Source organism: Pholcus phalangioides, unplaced genomic scaffold (genome assembly GCF_987345545.1).
Source record: "Pholcus phalangioides strain wild (caught in Gottingen) unplaced genomic scaffold, Ppha-v1.0 ptg000021l_1, whole genome shotgun sequence".
NCBI lineage: Eukaryota > Metazoa > Arthropoda > Arachnida > Araneae > Pholcidae > Pholcus > Pholcus phalangioides.
Window position 1 is genome coordinate 832,166 of NW_028301614.1, and position 20,344 is coordinate 852,509.

Below are 20,344 nucleotides of genomic sequence, written 5' to 3' on the forward strand. Positions count from 1 at the left end.
CTTTCCTATGAACCCTGTATACGAAACAAATTCACCTATTCAAAGCAGTATTAATAATATTTTATTAAATAAAATCTTGTATTAAAAATTACAAATAAAATAACATTTTTTCATACACAATATTACATACATTGCAATAATCATGGAAATCCTGGTTAACTTTGTAACAACCTGGTTCACATAATAGCAGCATTTTTGAACACATATGCAGTGAGATACCTCAGCACTCTTGGGTTTCTGAACTTTGCAAATTCTGCAATTATATTTCAATGAAAATAGAGTCTCATTTAAAAGAAAAAAATCAATTTTCAAAAAGATTTAGTTCGTTTGAACAATGCTTCTCCTCAATTCCTTCTATCTGAATGGTTTGTTTTCGTCATGAGTTCCAGAACAAATTAGAGAGTACTTATTTAAGTTATACTATTTCAAGTAATTAATTGCTTTGCTTGTAGTCCTTTAATAGAAATTGACTTCTCTTAAGAAATGATTAAAATGGAAATATTTTGTGACATAGCCAACTTCTGCTTTGACTTTTAAATCAGTAAATCATAAGTAAGATTGATTTCTCCAACAAATATTATCATGATTGGAATGATCTTTTGCAAAAATATTTTTAATTACTGTAGCATGCATTGAAATCCCCAATGAAAAAAATGAAGACTCATCGAGACCAGGCAGTCCTCATTCCTCAAAAGATGCTACAGACCACTCATTATCTTCAAGTTCTGGTAAGTTTTTAACTAAATCACATAAAATTGCTATCAATCTCTACAAACAATAGTTTCTAGCTAATATTCAAAATGTGGTGCAACCTTGGTAACTCGATGGCATGTTGAAAAATAGAACCCTACTCAGTTCTCCTACAATTTCAATGTATACAAGGATGCCTAGGAAAGTCTTTATCCTGGAATAACTTTCAAACCATTGATGCTAAAAGCATACTTCGTCAGTTTTCCTTTTATTACTTTCATAGTTGGCTCAGTACCCAATTCAATGGGGAATCAAAAACTTCTCTAACTCAACGACACATGATGAACACGCCCTGCTTAAGTTGACTACAATTTATACTGCATTACCACAACTCATTTTCAGAAACTGCCCACGTGTTCATATTTTTAAACATTACTCTCCTGGGATTCAAAAATTCTGTTTGATTGTTTCTGTGTCACATATTCTCTTCCACACCTTCGGGTGGGATTACTTTCTGTCATTCCTCTATTTGGAACCTGGAAATTCAACCTGTGGACTAAAAAGCAACAGATAGATGTAAATGATTTCTGAAATTTTTGAGCAAGAGATGGTAGAGAAAGCTAGATCAAAATGTTTTAATCCTTGCAGCAGCAATGATGAGATATCTCACCTAACTAAATACCTTTTATTTTGGCAATCAAAATATATCGCCTCCTTAAAATTCTCTTGTTTCGTCAATGATGAGCCCAGCTGCTGAGTTGTAGTTGTTTTACAGTTAAACATGTTTTTCATCCTCCCAACCTGTCAGATCAACTGCCAGTGGGTGGAGTCAGATTTTGTTCAAAGTTTTATAAGAGAAATAGAGAGACTGTTTTTCCTTTCCCTTCGAGGTGGTATAAGAATATGCATACAGTATAAACAATAAAAAAAAGATAGGACTAGCCGCCTGGCAGCCCAGTGGTTAGGCAGCTAGCTTCTGACTGTGCAGGTCTGGGTTCGAATTCTGGTCTGGGCATGGATGTCTACTAACGCACCAACAAAAAATTCCCTAGACAGATCGTTAAGATCTCTTGGGAATACGTGATGGTCACGTTATTATTTTATAAAAAAAGTATTTCTCTTCCTTGTATAACTCCTCTAACGGTTACCTATGAACAATGGTCACATTTTGTTGGAACCAAACACACCCCATAGACTTAACATTACAGGTGATCTCCGAACAACAATTTCTGAACAACAGCCACTTTGGACATGGAGTTGGGAAAAAAATATGCATATTGCTATGAAAAAAAAAACTTTGCGAGCTGATTTTCAAGGGGAATTCCCCCCCCCCCGCCACAGAGTTCAGGAAAAAATATTGTATTTTTTTCCCCCCGAAATCTATAAAGGGGGAAAATTATGTATGCTTTCTTTGAAGCATACATAATTTTGAAGGCAGTAGAGAGGGAAAAAGTGAATACATGTCATCACAACTAGGGGGGAAGACAAAAAAAAAATCAGTGGTCACTATATAACTAAGAATATAGAGGCAAGGGGAAAATATGAAGCTTAATAATATATTTTTTAGCAGAAAGCTTAAAAATGACTGATGTATATATTAAGAAGCTCACACTTATTTGCATTTATTTCATATGTTTATCATATAAAGATACAGGCCTATTGACATTAAATGCTGCATTAAATACTGTTTAAAAGTAGTTATATTTTGAGGCATGCAACATTTATGCATATTTCTTTTTCTGAAAATTTTTTCCAAAACTTTTGTCAATGAAAGCTATGCATATGGTAGTACTAATTTTGTATATCCCCATCCACTGTCCACATATGCGACTTTAAGGCTGAATGAACAAGTGAAGGGCTTTCATATCAATCATTGAAAAGAAACATTTATCAAACAGCAGTTCTTGATTTTTCAGTAAACCTTTCATGAGTGCTGTGCTTGCATGTGATGTGAAATTTCTGACAAACTTCAAGTTAGAAGATAGGTTCAGAAATTATAGTGTGAAAGTGCGGCACCTACAGTAATGTTGTGTCTGTTCCAGACATTACAGTAATACCTTGAAAGTTCATGTTCTACATCAGAATTTTTTTTTTTGCATGAAATTTTCTATTTTCTATTTTTTTTTCTAATATTCTTAGAGCACTCAAGTGGTCCTTCTCCAAGTTCAGGGACTTCTTATGTACCCGAAGAAGACTCTTATGCATCGTCAGACTCAAGTAAGTGTATGGTTGCTTTTTTATATAGGTTCAGTTAAGTAATTAATATATCTCTTGCTTGCACTTAAGTTTAAGATTTACGTTGTGTATATTGATATACTATACTATACTCTGACACAGCCTACAATCAGATAAGGATATCTCAATCAGCTAAAAAATATTATAATTTTAGCGTCAGTCAAATGTTTGAACATCTTTGATCTTTAAAGATTTTAATGCATGAAAATCTTTATATCGAGCATGTAACATGATTATGATCCACATGACAAGCCCGATTATAAACTTAGACTGCTCAAGAGAAAAGTACATTAAACTGATGCAAACTAAATCTATGAAAATTTGATGTCTTAAAAATACATGATATATTTCAGCTGTTCTACTGGCTTTTAGATAGTTGTGGCCTGCCTTATTTAGCTGTAAAAGAAGTATATTTTATTCAGACGAATATCACTTGCAGTTAGAGCAATTCAGAATTATCCAGAAATTGAACATCAAGTCGATTACCATCAGTCGTCATGATTCGGACCGAACAGTATGTTACCTGTCATTACTGATATCAAAGAAAAATTGCTCCAAGCCAAAAAGTCACCAGTTTAGGCTATTATATATTAAAAAAACAACAACACAACAAAGATGCAAAATCAGTTAATCAATTTTTATTTTCGTAACTAGCCAATGAAAAATCTATTTCAGAAATAGGATAAAGTGAAAATAAGAAATTATCATAGAGAATTAATGTTAGCAAAACTAGAAATGGTAGATGAAAAGTTTTGGTAACAGTCGGAAGCTTTCCGAAAGATTAAACTTTTTTTTGTGCAAAGTTTCATGGATGCTCATTTGTTCAAAATAACAGATCTTGTTGATATGTACAATAAGATCTTGCTTGAGATGTTTTCTACTTCATTTGAAATTGTGCGTTCATTTCATTTTTGTATGCATAGAATATGTCTTGCAGGTGAATACCAAATGTCCGAAAGAAATGTCCAAAAGAATAGGACATTTGTAACTTTGAAGAAGTCTGACATTCCAGGGAATGACATTGGTATGGCAACATCATCATTTCATAGTAAGTAGTTTCTGAAGTACATAAACTAAATGATAATTTTATAGAAAAATACCTACATTTATAAGATTTAGTAAAATAAGTCATCAATTTGCTGTTAAGAATAAGTCACCTTGTGTTTTAGTAAAACTGTGTTTTAGTTTTTTATTTTATAATCCAAAATTTTTCCTCTTTTAATTTTCTTGAATTTTGGAGATTTTTCCGTTTCATTATTGAATTGCTATGACAATACACTTGTATATTTGTAATTTTTACTTTACAACAGTTTTTAGTGGAAAATCTATAAAAATGATCTGCTTTGAATTTTTTACCGATATATTACAGATCAAACTTTCTCACTTTCCAAAACTCAGTGTATAAATGAAATCCATCATCTGTCTCCGAATTCTAACTCACATGTTATAGGAAAAAATAGTGAGTTATCAACATTAAGCTATGGTAAGTATTTTTAAAAGTCATGTTTTAAATATTTGTTATTATAAATACAGTAGGTTCTCAACAATAGCTGTGTGTTATTCTGGCCCGTTCAGGAATCAAATGTTTTTAGGCACATTTTTTTTTTAACGCAGAAGAGGAAAACATGTTACTGCATGTCTTTACGAAAAAGTTTATACTATTTAAATTGACTTTTTCAATTGATTTCCAGTAATTTGGTACTTTCTGTAATCCTGCGCACCCTGGTCTGATATGTGCTGGATTAGCCAGAGTCTACCATGCTTGGCTTTTAAAACATTTTCAAAGAAATTTTATTTTCTTATAACCATCTGAAATATTTTTCCCTTATCTTATTCATTTGTAACAGGTGATAAAACTCCTGGTAAAAGGTATAGAAACTTCGCAAGTTCCAGCAGTTCTTCAATGTCTGAAGATAGTAGAGATTCGTTATCATCAGAGCAGAGTAATATTTCAGTTCATAATGCACTGTGGTTTTGATGAGTGTGTGTCATTTTATATCCACAATAACCACATACAAACTTTCTAAACTATCAATGTGAGAAAAATCATCAAAATATGCCTGGGAGTTCTATGCAACTACTTTCCATCCTATGCACCCTTTAACAAAAACAGAACTTAAATTTCATGAATATGTAGGTTCTGTCTATCTGTTTACATCTGTGTCTTCTGATTCGCAAGCAAATATTAGTTGAAAATATGTTCTAAATATTCAGTACTAACTCTGATTACTTAATATGCAATTGATATTTAAAAGTTTGAAGTAATTTTTAATCACACACAGTAAAGAAAATTTAATAGTACCTCTAGCTTTTCTTTTCTTAGATATCATTTAAAATTAATGTTTTTTTTAAGTAAAAACTAACAAACCGCTGATGTTCCATCTAACCCTTTAGCATGCTTGGTCATGCATGGTGAAAGTGCTTCTGTGTATGCAAAATCACTAAATACCCTATTGGTGTATATAGAGTTATTGTGATATTTCTCTCCCATAAGAAAGAGGTCCAAAACAAACATGCAAGTTAAAAAGAAACGAGAGCGTTTTCACCAAGTCACATGCTAGAAATGTAACATGTTAATACAAATAAAAATTTTTTGATTATTTTACTATGTATGTAACAAAAATCATAGCACATTCAGTGAAAATTTTTGTATTTGTCTGTTTAGCTCACAGTCCCAAAAAAGTAGCCCATGTTGAAATTTTTGTTTCAATAGCATATGGTGGAGCCATCCCAAATTTTTGTGATTATTTGGGCTATCAGGCCTGGTCCAAAATTGAGAACCATGCAATTTGTCTACCACAGTTGCATCTAGTTTTTATTACTGATTGAAAAATGATGAATAATTTTTTTAAATATAATTATAATATTTATATGACTTTTTAAAGTAACTGTAACTAATAAGTGATATCTCTCTCTGCAACATTTTTTCAGAGTTAGGATTTTTTTTTCAGGAATGAATCTTGATACAGAAAAGACCTTTGTTTCAAGCTCATTGGGTGAAGAAAGAAAATGTATGGCATGGAGTAGCTGTAGGAAAATTAATGTAAATAAAAGTAAGCTTATTAGTCACAAATATTAAGCTTTCAATAACTATGACACACATTCATAATTTAATTTAATTTTTTTATTACCTAAAGTAGTTTGAATACAGTCGACACTCAGTTCACAAACCAACACATTTTTTATGAGCTTGTTATCTGGTTCCAAGCAATATTTCACTTCTTTGAATGCCTTTCCCACAAAATTTGATTTCACAAAGTAGTTCAAGTACATACAAAAAAAATAATTCGTACATTCGTAAAAATAAGCACTGACTATAATAAAACGGATGACACAAAAAATAATCTTGATTGTAGCACATTGATTTCTAAAGTTCAAGTTTCATCATTGAGAGTAATAAGTGACAACACAGGTACAAAAATTTGGACAAGAAATTATACAGAGTAAACTGTCAGAGTAAAATCTGCAAAACAAAAATGAGTGATAGTCGAGCCCAAGCAGAACATAAAACACTTTAGCAACCTTGTTCTATCTCTAACCATTTTTGTGTTTTTGTGGAAAATGGATTATGGAAGAAAAATGTCTGAATTTGTGTAGTTTTTAAAAGGCGCACAAACTAAATACATATTTGGAAAGAGAAAAAAAAATCCTATAGGGTGTCATTATTTCCATCAGAACATTTAGATTTAATGGTGAGCTATAACTGCTGAAAGATTGGTGAAGTTCAAAATCAAATTGCGCCAAAATATTTAATCACCAATTCTGCAAACACCCTTCTAGCTACAATCTGGCTAATTCCCCAAAAACTTGCCTATTGTCCCAGCCTACAATGTACGATATCTGTGTTCTAGTTCAGGAAATGTTTAGCCTTTTGTTCACAATGCTCACTGTTATTTCAGTTTTAAAAAAAAGTGATGTTTAAAAGACAACCCCTGGTAATCTGAACAGGTCCCGGTCCCAATTAGTTTGGATTAGTAGGGTTCTAGTGTATTTTATATGTTGTGTCATATTGGATATAGTTCCCATCACTGATACTTTGGGAGGGAATCATTGCACCCTATGACACAACTCCATCTCTGTCCATGTTTCATTTTAACCTGATGTTGTTTTTGAAGCTTTCATTAAAATTAAGAAATCTTGCCTGGCCAGATTTTTGAATGAATTATGATCATGGCAAGAATGAAGAATAATTATTGAATGAACATTAATAATGATTTGTGCTTGTGTGATAATTTTATCAAAAATTTTCATTGAACAAAAAAAGAATGATGATCATCACTCAAATGATGAAAGTGATGGACCTAATAAAGAGCCTTAATTTTGTTTGCGTTGTTAATTGGTGTTTATTTTTTAATTCATTGTTTTCTATCTATTTAAAAAAAAAAGAAAGATTTGCACCAAAGAAGTAGTGCTGATTAAAATAGCATGATTATGCCAAATAATTTAGAGACGTTAAAATTTGTAACAGTTTTTTTTTTGCCATTTTTGTTATTTATTTTATTTGAAACTAGCTGTTACCCACTGCTTTGCTCGCATGGATTTGGTTATCTGAAAATTTCTTTATGATGATTCCCCCATACAACATTTGAACTCCTCATGATCCCCTTGGGGGGTTGAATTTTCAGAAATCCTGTCTTAGTGATTGTCTACATTATAAAATATAGTACTAACCAAATTTCATATTTATAGCTTCAGCAGTTTTAGCTCGGTGCTATGATTGCTCCATACAACCTTTGAACCACCTTATGACCCCTTAAACCTTAGAGGTTGAAATTTGAAAAGTCCCTGCTTAGTGAGTCTTCACATCATAAAATAAAACAACTGACTAAATTTCATATTTATAGCTTCAGTGATGATTGCTTTACATAACCTTTGAACACCTCCCCCTCAGGGGATGAATTTTGAAAAATCCCTTTTTTAGTGAGTCTCTACATTAAAAAATTAAAAAAAAATGACCAAATTTCATTTTTTTCACTTTAACAGTTTCGGCTTGACACGATTTCTATATATAACCTTTGAACCGCCCTTAGGAGGGAATTTAAAAAAAATTCTTCTTGGTGAGTCAAAACTACTGACCAAATTTTGTGTTTATAGCTTCAGCGGTTTTGGCTCAGCGATGATGAATCAGTCAATGAATAAGTCAGAACATGTTGTTTTATATGTTTGGAGAATTTTGTGTAAAATAATTTCTACACATGTGTTTCTAACGATTCTATTTCTATTGGTGCAAATTTTTATTTCATTATAATAATCAAATGCTTTTTGAATTAGAAATTTAAACTTTTTTCAGCAAAAGAAGCATGTGGCAACAAAACTTTTGTGACACTTGATTCTTATCAGTCGGAAAGGCCAAGTCCGGTAGTAATATCTCAAGGTATCAATAGTTTTAACTGTGTTTATTCACTGCATGTACATATAAGTTTACTGGTTCTATGTACAAAGGAGTTTTGACAAAATTTATGTAAAGTTTGGAAAATTTAGAACTTCAGTAATGATATAGGCAAAAATCAACAATTTTATGCAAGTATTCACTTGAGATACCATAAAAAGTTTTTCATTCTTGTGAGAAGAAATATGGAGTAGTAAAAAAAGAACCTCTATCACTCAATAGATTTTCAATAAAGCCTCCTCTTTTGCAGATGCTGGTGAGACAAAAAAAAATTGTATAAAAGGAGTGAATGTAAAAAAAAAGTTTTTCTATCGGCACTTTTAAAATAATCCATCTTGAAATAAATGTTAACAACATAAATTGGAGATTTTTCGAAACTTCATACAAATACGCAACTTAATTTACAATAGAATTTGAAGGGAAAAAAAAAGAGCAGCATCTAAGAAAATAGTCGGAGAAGAAGTTTTGTGGAAATGCTGCTTTGTACAGGCTGTATGCTATTTTCAATCAAGATCTGATAAAACACTAACATTTAAATAAACATTAATTTTGTATGTTTAACTTACCATTCAAGTTTTCATCAAGAAATTTATGATAATACTAACTAAACATTAGGCATTCTTGAGTTAGAAATACCTTTAATCCCCGTAATGAGAATGGGGACATTATATTTTTTATATAAATTCATTAAAATCCTTCTAAGTCAGAAAAAAAGGTTATTAAATGGGTTATGGCTTTGAATGGGCCACATAAGAGCTAAAGATACTTAAAACTACATAAGCTGCAGTGGTACTATTTGAAATTCATGAAAGGAATCTCAGGAGGAGGAATATTTATACAATACAGAATGTTTGTATCCCTACTGGGGTTCTAACTCAATGGAATGAATAATGAAAATAGTGTCCAATGATCATATTCAAGGGTCACCATTAAGTAGGGGTTCTAAATTCATCCTTTAATTGGCAAGCATTGAAATATCCAGAGGAGAAAATTTATCAGGGATCTCTCCATACTCTTTTTGTAGGATTCTGTTTTTGTAAAAATTTTCTCTATTTTTGTGAAACAGGCCATTAATTTTGTGAAAAATAAGTAATTATGCAGGAAGCGAAATAATCTAGTTTACCTATCATAAAAGAAATGAAATGCCAAATTTATGGTGTTTTTTATTTTTATTTTGCAAAGACTCCAGAAAACAGACCCATATTTCGGCTGGACAGACCCTGGTTATATTAAGCAAATGAGGTACCCTGACTACTATTAGATGACAAATTTTTTTTTATTGTCAATATTAAAAAAATATGGGAATGTTGCACTTCAGGGGAACACGCTGTATTTATATGATTTATGTAAATTTAAATAGTCTAAAAATGTCATTTATTGACATTTTTAGACAGCCAATTCACATTACTGTTGAACACACATTAATATGTCTCCTCCATTCATGGTATTTCCCTTCAAAATACAAGGGTCAAAAATTGTTCTTTCTTGGCTTGTCAAGAAATAGGAGACGTGCACCTTCGAGTCACTCTGCTGGTGATAATAGAAACTTTATGAACAGCTCACAAGTGGAAATCAGATGTTTAGAAGTTGCTTAGAAGCATTAGTGCAGAAACGAACTCAAAATATACAATGCAACTATTTGAAAAATGTAAGTAAACCATGTTGCTTGAGAGCAACACAGCCAAATAAAAGGGTAACCCAGGGGTTCTCAAACTGTGCACCGCAGTGCTTCTCGAAGAGACTGTTTGATAAACTGCTCTGGGGAGCTGCAGGTAGAAAAAGTTTGAGAACCCCTGGGTTAACTTCTTCATTCCAGAAGTACATATATGTGGACCCTCTGGTTTAACAGTTTTGAATGGTTCTAAATGATTCTTCAAGTAAAGACCTGAGAGACACATATGTGTACCTGATGCCAATGGTCCTAGTAAAGATTTCAGCCCAAATTACTTAATTATTTTTTTTAAATGAAGCTTTCATTTTAAGGGGCATTTTGGCATACAACAAACACAAGTCAATCAAAAAAAAATTTTTTTTTTTAATACTCAGTTTTATTTTGAGGATGAAGAGATTAAATAGGGTTTTTTGTAGGAAATTATCATTTGGCAAAAACAGGTGACTTCATCTGCAGGATGACTATTATTACTACTTAATGTGCACCCGGTAAACATTCCTCAGAGGAAAAATTTCTAGCAGGGTGACTGTTAAGAAGGATGTCACTGTATTCGCTATTATCATTAAAACACTTCAGTTCCATTTTTGTGGGTATTATCCACAAAATTATGTTGAATCTAAAAAGATGTTCCCTGCTTGTATTTTATAGCTCTCTCTAATTGTAAGGAAAATGGAAGTAGAAGGCTTACGTGGCGAACATCAAGGGCAAAAGATTTCGACCGTCTGAATCACCACAGACTGAATGAGATTTCATCTAAATCTGGTAAGAGAAAGATGTCCTGTTTAAAATAAGCAATTTTTGTTATCTTTGATGATGAGTAATATTGATCAAGCTTGAAATTGATATACGTGTGTATTGTATCATAAGTATATTCTAATGTTACCAATATACTTTATCCGGAAATTTAGAGCATATTAATTTTATGTTTAAAAATTTTTCAGATGAAAGAATATTGGAAGAGACATTCAGAGTTGATGCTGATATATTAGACAGAACAACTGTGATAAAACCTCCATCAACACCTGTCAGCGGTGATGCTTTATTTTATAAATAGTAGTTAATATCGATTCCCCTGTATTTCATTTACCTAAAATGAATGGATCTAATGATGTCTATTTCAAAAAAATTAAAACATTTAACCCAGATTGGTTTTTACTAGGGCTGGTCCAATTGATCGGGTCGGTTAATCAATCAGTTAATTGCAGTTAAAAATTTTAGTTGAATTAACCGAGCCTATCAATCCAATCAAGTTTTCTTTTAAAGTTTATCATTTAACTTGATTTGTTTGATTAAACTGATTAGATATCTTAAATTATGTTCATATACATAACATTTCAGATAAGAATTTTGGCAATCCTGTCCCTTTCAACTTTGATTAAAAATTCCATTGATAGTTCGTGCTGCACCAATACTATTCGTTATGTGCATAATCAACTCAGCATTTTTCAAACTTTTGAAAAACGAACATTATGACCTAGATGCGTGAAGATATGTGAGTATTTGTGTGTTGTGTGTGTATAATATGCAGTACATACATCAATCATCAACCTGTGTCTCTGGCAACCAATTAAATTGAATGGTCACTGGGCTTCCTATCGTTTATATCTGCAACTGCATTATTTCTTCAAACCTGATAATTAGAATTTTACAGGACTATCAGCAGACATGAAAAAATAATTTTTTTTTCATTTACTGTTTTTATGATTTTCAGTTTTATTGGTTCCCTTTTTCAGACTTATTTTAGTTTCTAATTTATTAGCTGTGTGCTTTACTTTTGATTAGTGAGTGCGTACATGGATAATAAACAGCTCATCTGGCAAGGAAAGGGTCCAAAAAAATTGACAAATGAGTACAGCAGAGTCTCGTTTATCCAACTTAAACGGGCCGGCAGAACGTCAGATAATACGGAGGCGTTAAGGAAAAGCCTATTAAATGTGAAACTTATAATTTTGCACATTACAAACCTAATAATCATGTTTACAGCAAAACAACAGAAAAAATTTAGTGAGAAAATGAACTTATATAGTTACAGAATATTTTGAAAGTTAAATAAACATTTAAGTTCAGTCCTGCAATGATTTAAAAATTTTTTTGATCCTAGTCTGCTTTTTCCTGACCAGTGCCGTTTTTTTTGTGGCTAAATCTCACCATCTTTGCAGCATCATTATGTCGATTCTCGTAGCTTCTTGTTGCTCAATGTATTTAATTGCAGTTTCTAGAGCCTTAACTCTGCGTTATGTGAAATTCTGAAAGCTCAACAGTTGGTGCTTGATCATTCTTTTTTTGCGGTGGGACCGCAAAATATACGGAATACGATAATATGGAAGGCCAGATATACGAGAATACTGTATGTTGGAATTGATGAACGGCATAGTATTCTGCTGAAGACACAGCAGCAGAAAAGAGTCAAAATAAATTGACTTTACACATGGCATCCAACCAGTGTCGTTTTAATGCATGGGTCCGACCAAGAATGGCCCAGAAACCTCAAGTGCAGAGGGGCCTCATGAAAATGATATTTGGTTCAAATTATCGAGAGTAAGCATTTCTAGCAAGGTAGGGGAAGGGAGCCTCAGAAAAATCATTTTAGCCGAGGGCCTATATGAGATATGCTATTTTTTTAATACAAATACAAATACAACGCCACAACAGGCAAATTGCCCAACGAGGTGGCTGACTTGAGACATCATGGATCCCCGAGCCCCTACCTACTACTGCTACACCACACATGCACCCCCCCCCCCCGCGAACCCCCCAACGAATCGGTACATGCGGGAATGTGCGTGTACGTGTAGTGCAACCTGACGTAAAGTTTGTTTCTGTGTAATGCTTGTTATGTGTAGAGCTGTCATCTGCCCCCAGTTTTACTAACTATGAGTGAAGTGTTATGGTTGAATGATTTACCGTTGTAGGACTGTTGCTCTCTGTGGCGAGACTTTTTAACGGGGAGATCGGCTCGCATTTGCGCCTTGAAGTTGGGAACCACAGAAAACCAACTTCAGCTGACCACCACTGTGGGGTTCGAACCCGGATTCTCGCATCACGAGTCCGGCACTATAACCACTCGACCACCACAGCGGCTAGTTTTAATTTTAGCTAAATTTAAATATATTTTATTTATTTTTTGTGAACATACAAAATTTCTGACATGAAATTTTTTTTGCAAATAAATACAAAATTCATGATATTTAAAAAAAAAATTTGTGAAATCTACGTATCCCTAACTATTACACATTTCAGATTGATGTCTGTTTTTGAATATTTGAAACAAATTTATATTTGTTTATATAATGTCTTCTTTATTAATGTTTAGCCAAAAGCCAATTTGTTGAATCACCTTGTCATCGTAAAGAATCATTTATCAAGTCATCATATCTTTCTAAAAGTGTGCCAACTGCTGTACTGCCTTTAATCACTACACCAAAAGGTTAGCTGCTCAACATTACTTTTTTTCAATTAAGTAAAAGAGGCTGTCATCCTAATAAAAAAATTCCAATTACAGTGAAACATCCCATAACCTTTTCAGACTGGTACCAAAAATGTGGTTGCTTGTTCTCACTGTAGTAATTTGTGTATTTTAAACCTCAGGGAGTTAAGCCCTGATTTAAAGGATTGTGTAAGTTTTGTCTTTGAGTTAGAAATATGGTGACTATGAACTTTGGGGACTTTCATCAGAGGACGATTTAAAATTGAACTTCCATGAGAAAGTACCTTTGGGAAAAGCCTGATTTATTACATAAAATTTAGCAATAAATTTCCAGAAACAATTGCATGTGAAAATGAGTTTGAAAAAAAGTTTGGGCTAAAAAAGTTTGAATTATGTGAGTTATTTCTTCACAGGAAAAAAAAAATCAAGAGTTTAAAAAAGCAATAAAAAAGATTGTTTTTAATGTCTTTTTTGAGTGTCAAAAATACAAAAACATCTTGAAAATTCCAAAAAAATGAATTGTCGGGATCTGAAAGGGATAACAGACACTCCCTATTGGTGGACATCTGGTAACAGACACTTTTGAAGCGTAGAAAATGTCTTTGATGTATTCTAGAATTTACTAATGGATAAAAATTTTGGTTCCATGGGTGTCTGTTATAAAGAGGTTCCACTGTATTTTTTGTGAACCAAAAAAAAATACAGTGTATGGATAAAAAAATGTTAGTTTGAGTCAAACTAATATTGTCAAATTTTTCCATCTGCCACTGCAGATTCAATGAATTGAGACGTGACTTATAATGAAAGTAAAAAAATCTGTTTTCTTCATTTTTTCCCCATATCAAATACTAAATGGATGCTCAAGCTTCCTCATCTGTAAGTTATTTTAAAACTTTTTTCAAGAACATGATATACAGTAAAACCTCGATAAGTCGTCACCTCAAGTTATAGAAAAATTATGACGGCTTAAACGGAGTGACGACTTAAGCGGAGTTCCATTAGTTTTAATGTGCAATGGTATGAAAATCGTATAAATTTTAAGTAATATGACATTTATTAGAGTATGAATCAAAATAACAATATCAATAAAATTTATAGATTGCGAAAGAGAAAACAATAGCAATGTTTTACCTTTTTTACCTCTTATTACTTAAATTATTGTGGTGAAATGTACTGTACACTTTGATTTATACTTGCAATTTTTAATTTAGACTAACAGAGCAACTGTTTGAATAAGTAGCTTTTCTTCATAACAGAACTCTATTGCACATTAATTTTACACATACATCAAATTTAGTATTATATATATATATTTTAGTGTTTTAATTCTTCATCAGTAGTTCATGCTGCAACTAAAAAAGTAATCTCGAACACTTTTGACTTGGTGGAGAGACTCTGGGCAGGGAAAAGTAAACAGAAGACCTCAACACTTGGGAAAGAATGTCTAATTTTTTTCAACAAAGATATTTTGTTTAAATTTCAAGCCCTAAATTAGTAGAGCCCATGCTTTCTGTGATTATTTATTACCTGTGCCCTCGTTGCACTTTGACTTGATTAATTTTTTGATTCTTCGATTTACATAATTTTTGATTTCCTTGCACTATGTGTAATCTTTGACATATCAATAAATTTTGGTTTTGTCGGAGATGCTCTGGTCCCTCCCGCCTGGGGGGGGGGGGCAGAAGTGCTTACGTTGCTTCTTGCGACAGAGCCTGGGTGTCTTGCAGTTTCTTCAGTAGAGCCCATGCAAAAATGAGATCTAGCTTGAACGGTCCCCAAAAACCTTAGTCGGCAAATTAACTTCCCCAGCGTAACTTTCGTTACTTAAATTGTTCCGTTTGGGTATATAGGATTTTATGGTGACTTTTAAGCATATGGAAATGCTGTTAACACAAGCTCTTTTTTTAATGGGAGCCATAAAAATAGTCTGTTCCTCTTTCTCAAACTTTTTCATAGTGACGACTTAACCGAAATTAGCGACGAGTAAACGAGGGTTTAATAACGTTGTGGACTATGAGAGCTGGAAGGGTCTGAAAAAAAATGACGACTTAACCGGAGTGACGACTTATGAGGGTGACGACTTAACAAGGTTTTACTGTATCTAGGTTATGAGGGGAGGTGCTTGTAGATTTTAAAAACTCAGGGAAACAAAAAATTTTAGAACAATTGTTCTTCCTATTCACCACCAAAGCAGAATGTTTTGTATTGTTCTGCAATGAGTCCTCGGCTGACTGGAAATGTTCTGCATAAAAATCCCGATACGCAAGTGAATACAGGCAGGGACCCAGAGGGGACCATTCCCCCATTCACTAAAAAATGTGTATTAATGGCATTAGTGACAGGATGGACTATGCCCCCATTCAATTATCCCCATTCTCATATCCTATGTTGTTCCATTCATGTTTTTCATTCAAAGGATTTTGTGATGAAAATTATCTATTTTTATAGATATTTAATTATTATTATTTTTTAATTTTTATTTTGTTGGGATTATTATTTTCAGAAACACGTGGAAATCTCAGATCTGTAAGAACTGAAATGAAATCAGGAAAATCGTACGTTTCTTCTCGTCATTCGAAGAAGAAATTTCGGGATGAAGCATTTTCCTTCAATCCTAGTTGCACTGAAGATGAATTGAGTGATTTTGAAAGTAATACCAGGTTTGTCACATATTGCAAACCTGATGAACACCGGGGAAGAAAGCAGACAAAGCCATTCACGCATCAGAAAGTCTCAAGTGCTTCCAATAAAGGTACTTTTTAAATTCTTATAAGTAATTTTGATTGTGCAAAAACATCAAAATGTGGAGATTAGGAGGTATTGAATTTTCATTCAAGTAAATTTTCGGAAATTTCATGTTTAACTCTAATCAATCAATCCTTGAAAACTACAAGTTCATGTTATCTATAATTCAAGTTGGTGTGCTGTCAGCTGTATGCAGCCATAACTATGTAACAGAAAGTATTGAAGTTCTAAGAATGTCTCAATGAAAGGAATGCGAGAATTTTTTCGATGCCCTTTTAAAGATCACAAATGTTTACTGCAGAAATAATAATTGAAATGGTTCTTGTGGAGATGTTTAGCTAGCCTACTAAACACACGGAAAACTTGAGCGGTTTAGTTACATGTTTGCAAAAAAAAAGCGTGTGCATTACAATTTATATATACATTATACAGGGCGATTCCATAATTTCCCTTGCAGCATTTTACTGGCAAACCATTGGTTCTAGAGGCATACTTCCAGTTAAAAAAGTATCTAAATAACATGTGGAAGCAATATTCTAGGTGCAATATTTGCCGAGACATTTGAATTCAAAAATCGAAGCAAAGTTGGGAAAGAACAGCGTAAATGAGGGTAAGGGGCATTGTCCATTAGCTTATGCTGTTCTACCCAAACTTTCCACTCTGATTTTGGAATTTGAATATCTCTGCAAATATTGCACTTAGAAATGTGAATTTTTTTCCACCTCGGAAGAGACAGGGCACCAATTTTCTAATTGGGATTTCTAGGGCAGGATATTCGTATAAATAGCTAATTTTGTTATTTTGATAATTATACAACCTCCTTGCAATGTAAATGATGTATCGGTGAGTTCTACATGTTATTTAGATTCTTTTTGTAATTGGAAGTATCTATCTCTAGGATCAACGGGTTTGCCAGTAAAATGTGACAAGGGAAAATATGGAATCGTCATGTTTAGCCGTAAGTGATAGGACACTTGGAAGAAAAATACTTGATGAATTGTTCAGAAATTTTAGTCCTGTAAACCCTGTGCTTGCACTCACACTGAAATGAGTGCATTTAGGGGTTGGGCAAGAAATTAAATAAGAAAACTTATTAAACTTCAAGTGAACCAGTCATAATAAGTGGGTCTGTTAGGTCCATGTGGCATAATGTCCTCCAGTTTCACAGGTCGATACAATATCCTTTCAGTAGCCTATCTGAAGATAGCCTGATATTTTGGAAGAAGAGAACACTTGCCAATCCAATAAATTATGAGCGAATGAGAAGACTAATTAGATATGTGGAACTGAACCTCCACAATCTTCATAATAAAAAAGATGGTGCAAATGGCCAGACATGTCGAAATGAAGATATTGACTATGTACCATCGCGAATGCATCAAGCCCCATGAAGAACCTATGATCTGTGACTCTGTACCTGGTAGAAGCATGGGTCAAGGGCTTGATGACTGTCTAATTGTAGATGGACAATTTGTACAAATTGTCACATTGGTAAATTAATGATTTAATCTGGTGATCATAATGATTCTATATTGACAATACAGATCCAGGACTTTAACTTCACTAAAATTAACTTATTGTTATCGTGCTCAATCTCTATTATTGAACAGATCTTGAGAATCCAGATTGATGATTTTCCTATGTTGATCATTTAACCTTTTAGTTGCCGTATTGCTTTCATTACTTTCAGATACACCCCCATCCTTCAGGAATGCTTTGAAATCTCTCTCTGAGATGTGAAGCGGGGTGTGTTCGGTCCTTCACTGTTTAATTCAATGTAATTTTCACAAAAGTTGCTCTGTATAGTTGGCAACCAAATTATAAAAATAACGTTGATAGATTTTTCGTGCATATACATTTAAAAACTATTTTCTTCAAATGCTCGTATCTCATGAAATATCAAATGTTTCTATTTCAAATTTCAGTGTATTATGTAATTTTTACCTTGTGCAGGTTTTCTGTGAGTTTCATGAAATTTGGTTGCAAACTCCAGTTACAGGCAAAAAATGTGCAATGAAAATTACAGTGTCTAGAAGAAACATTAATATCTTCATGAAAATACATATAAACACTGGACATATCAAGTGAAATATTATGTGAAAGTTACAAATTATTTGCAGCTCCTTCTGATACAGGGTTTATCAAAAACATTTTCTTATTTAATTTCTTGCCAGTCTCCCTAGATATACTCATGACTAAATTTTAACTGGAAATTGTAAATACAAGCATAGGGTTTGGGTGACCAGAATTTCAGAACAATTCATCAAGAATATTGAAATTTGAAAAAATCCCTAAACTCCAAAGTCTCATGACTATATAGTATAAAAGACCCTTTAGTAGTAAATTTTTTTTTGCTCAATTTCTTTTTCTCTTCAATTTTTATTCCTTGATTATTTGCCATTTCTGAAGTTTCATAGCTTTCTGATGATTAGTTAAGGTTTAAGGCTACGGATGCACAAACATTGGCCCACGGACCAAACTAACCTATTCTCAAATTTTGTCCCTCAGATCATAAAAAAAACATTATTATTGAAATACAATATAGAACAAGAAGTTGAATGTATGTAGTATATACCAGAAATATACAGGGTGTCTTGTAAGTGCTACATGGCCTTATGCGAGTAAAATGTTTTTTTTGCATTTAATGCTGGTTCTTTCCTAAATTTCCTCCATTTTTCGAACCTGAATATTGCACGTAGAAACATGAAATTTTTTCTTTTTGTTGGCAATAAGGAGAGACTGCAACATTTTTCTAATTGGCAGTTAGAGCACCGGGGGAACCGTACAAAAATTTAGATTTTTTTATTTTGTTTCACACTGTATTTTCCCTCTCAAAACTGGTACAGTGTAATTTTTGAACGCCTGTTGAGCATTTCTTGAATTGGAATCATACCTTTAAGACGGACGATTGATGAGCTAGCACTTACAGGGCACCCTGTATATAAAACTGTAATAATACCTGAAATAGAATTGGATGAACTGTAAAATTGATTAATACTTTGAAATCCATATTCAACACCAAGTATTTTAGCTCTTATACAGGCATCCCTCACTTTACATGATTAATTAGTTCCACAAAATCGTTGCATAAGATGATATCACATACAGTGAGTTAAATTTAACATGGATAAGATAAAAACGGGGGTTTTCCAGAAAGATAAAAAAATAATAATAAACCTAAAACTCTTCTAGCAGAATTTTTTTTTTTTTTTGGATAAATCAAATTATAAAACTTTTTATTTCTCTGTCTTCAGTAGGTACTTCTGATTAATTATTGTGTGGATGTTTCTTTCCTGAAGAGTCTGTTACAATAGGCTGGTAACTTTTTCTAATGAAACAGTAGAGATTCAGGTGACACTAGGTCCGCCTTTACCAGACGCGGGGCCTGGTACAAAAATAATAGCAGGGCCAGAGGCATCTTGATAATTTTGCCCCCTCCCCCGAATTTTAAATTGGGAGAACATAGATTCAATGGGAGAGAAGGAATTGGAAAATCATGAAAATTCAGAATAAATGCAAGAAATAATTTCAGCATCGTAAATAATTCCAAAAATTTTGATGAAAATTCAGAATAAAATTTATTCTGAATTTTTATCAATTTTATCTTTTTTCATCATTCATTTAATGAAAGAAATAATTCCAGAAATTGATAAAAATTCAAAATAAATGCAAGAAATTTTGGTGGAAATTCAAAATATGAAAATGCAGTGTTCCAGAATTATTTCTTTCTAGATGAAAATCCAGAATTTATGAAAAGAATGGATACTATTAGTGCGAGGCCCCTAAAACTCAGAGCGACTACACTTGTTGCACACCCCTAAGGGTGCTCTGGGTGAAACAAGCTGGATTCTTTGTTTCTGTGAAAACTTCAGTAACAAGACTTGTAGAGTATCCCTCACAAATGTAATTCTAGTTTCATCAGGATCTTTTTCTTTGATTAAAATTCTGGTACCCTTGTCAATATAATCAAAGGATGTTGATTAGTGAGATATGATGAATTGGGATTTGGGAGTTTGTCCCACATCTGTCTCATCTAAATGGATTTTGTGAATTTAACTACATGGTATCTTCAATTTGCAAGCCCATTTTCAGGATTAACATCAAACTCCAGGCCAAATTTCCCAAGTTATGATTTATAAAATCAAATTTTCAAAATTGCATTAATTGAGACTGTGCAAAGCGAGGG

General features: G+C 32.9%; 1 protein-coding gene across 2 annotated transcripts in view; it reads left to right on the top strand.

Moving 5' to 3' along the window:
• The window catches only part of LOC149070469 (uncharacterized), a 43,574-nt gene that overhangs the window by 21,940 nt on the left and 1,290 nt on the right, over positions 1 to 20,344 (top strand). For both annotated transcript variants that reach the window (XM_089249098.1, XM_089249099.1), the window contains exons 17-27: positions 627 to 728; positions 2,830 to 2,907; positions 3,863 to 3,973; positions 4,295 to 4,408; positions 4,773 to 4,868; positions 5,877 to 5,978; positions 8,216 to 8,299; positions 10,635 to 10,748; positions 10,928 to 11,017; positions 13,300 to 13,413; positions 15,917 to 16,165. In XM_089249098.1, the coding sequence (XP_089105224.1) occupies positions 627 to 728; positions 2,830 to 2,907; positions 3,863 to 3,973; positions 4,295 to 4,408; positions 4,773 to 4,868; positions 5,877 to 5,978; positions 8,216 to 8,299; positions 10,635 to 10,748; positions 10,928 to 11,017; positions 13,300 to 13,413; positions 15,917 to 16,165 (1,254 nt within the window). The remainder of the gene's footprint in view (positions 1 to 626; positions 729 to 2,829; positions 2,908 to 3,862; positions 3,974 to 4,294; positions 4,409 to 4,772; positions 4,869 to 5,876; positions 5,979 to 8,215; positions 8,300 to 10,634; positions 10,749 to 10,927; positions 11,018 to 13,299; positions 13,414 to 15,916; positions 16,166 to 20,344) is intronic.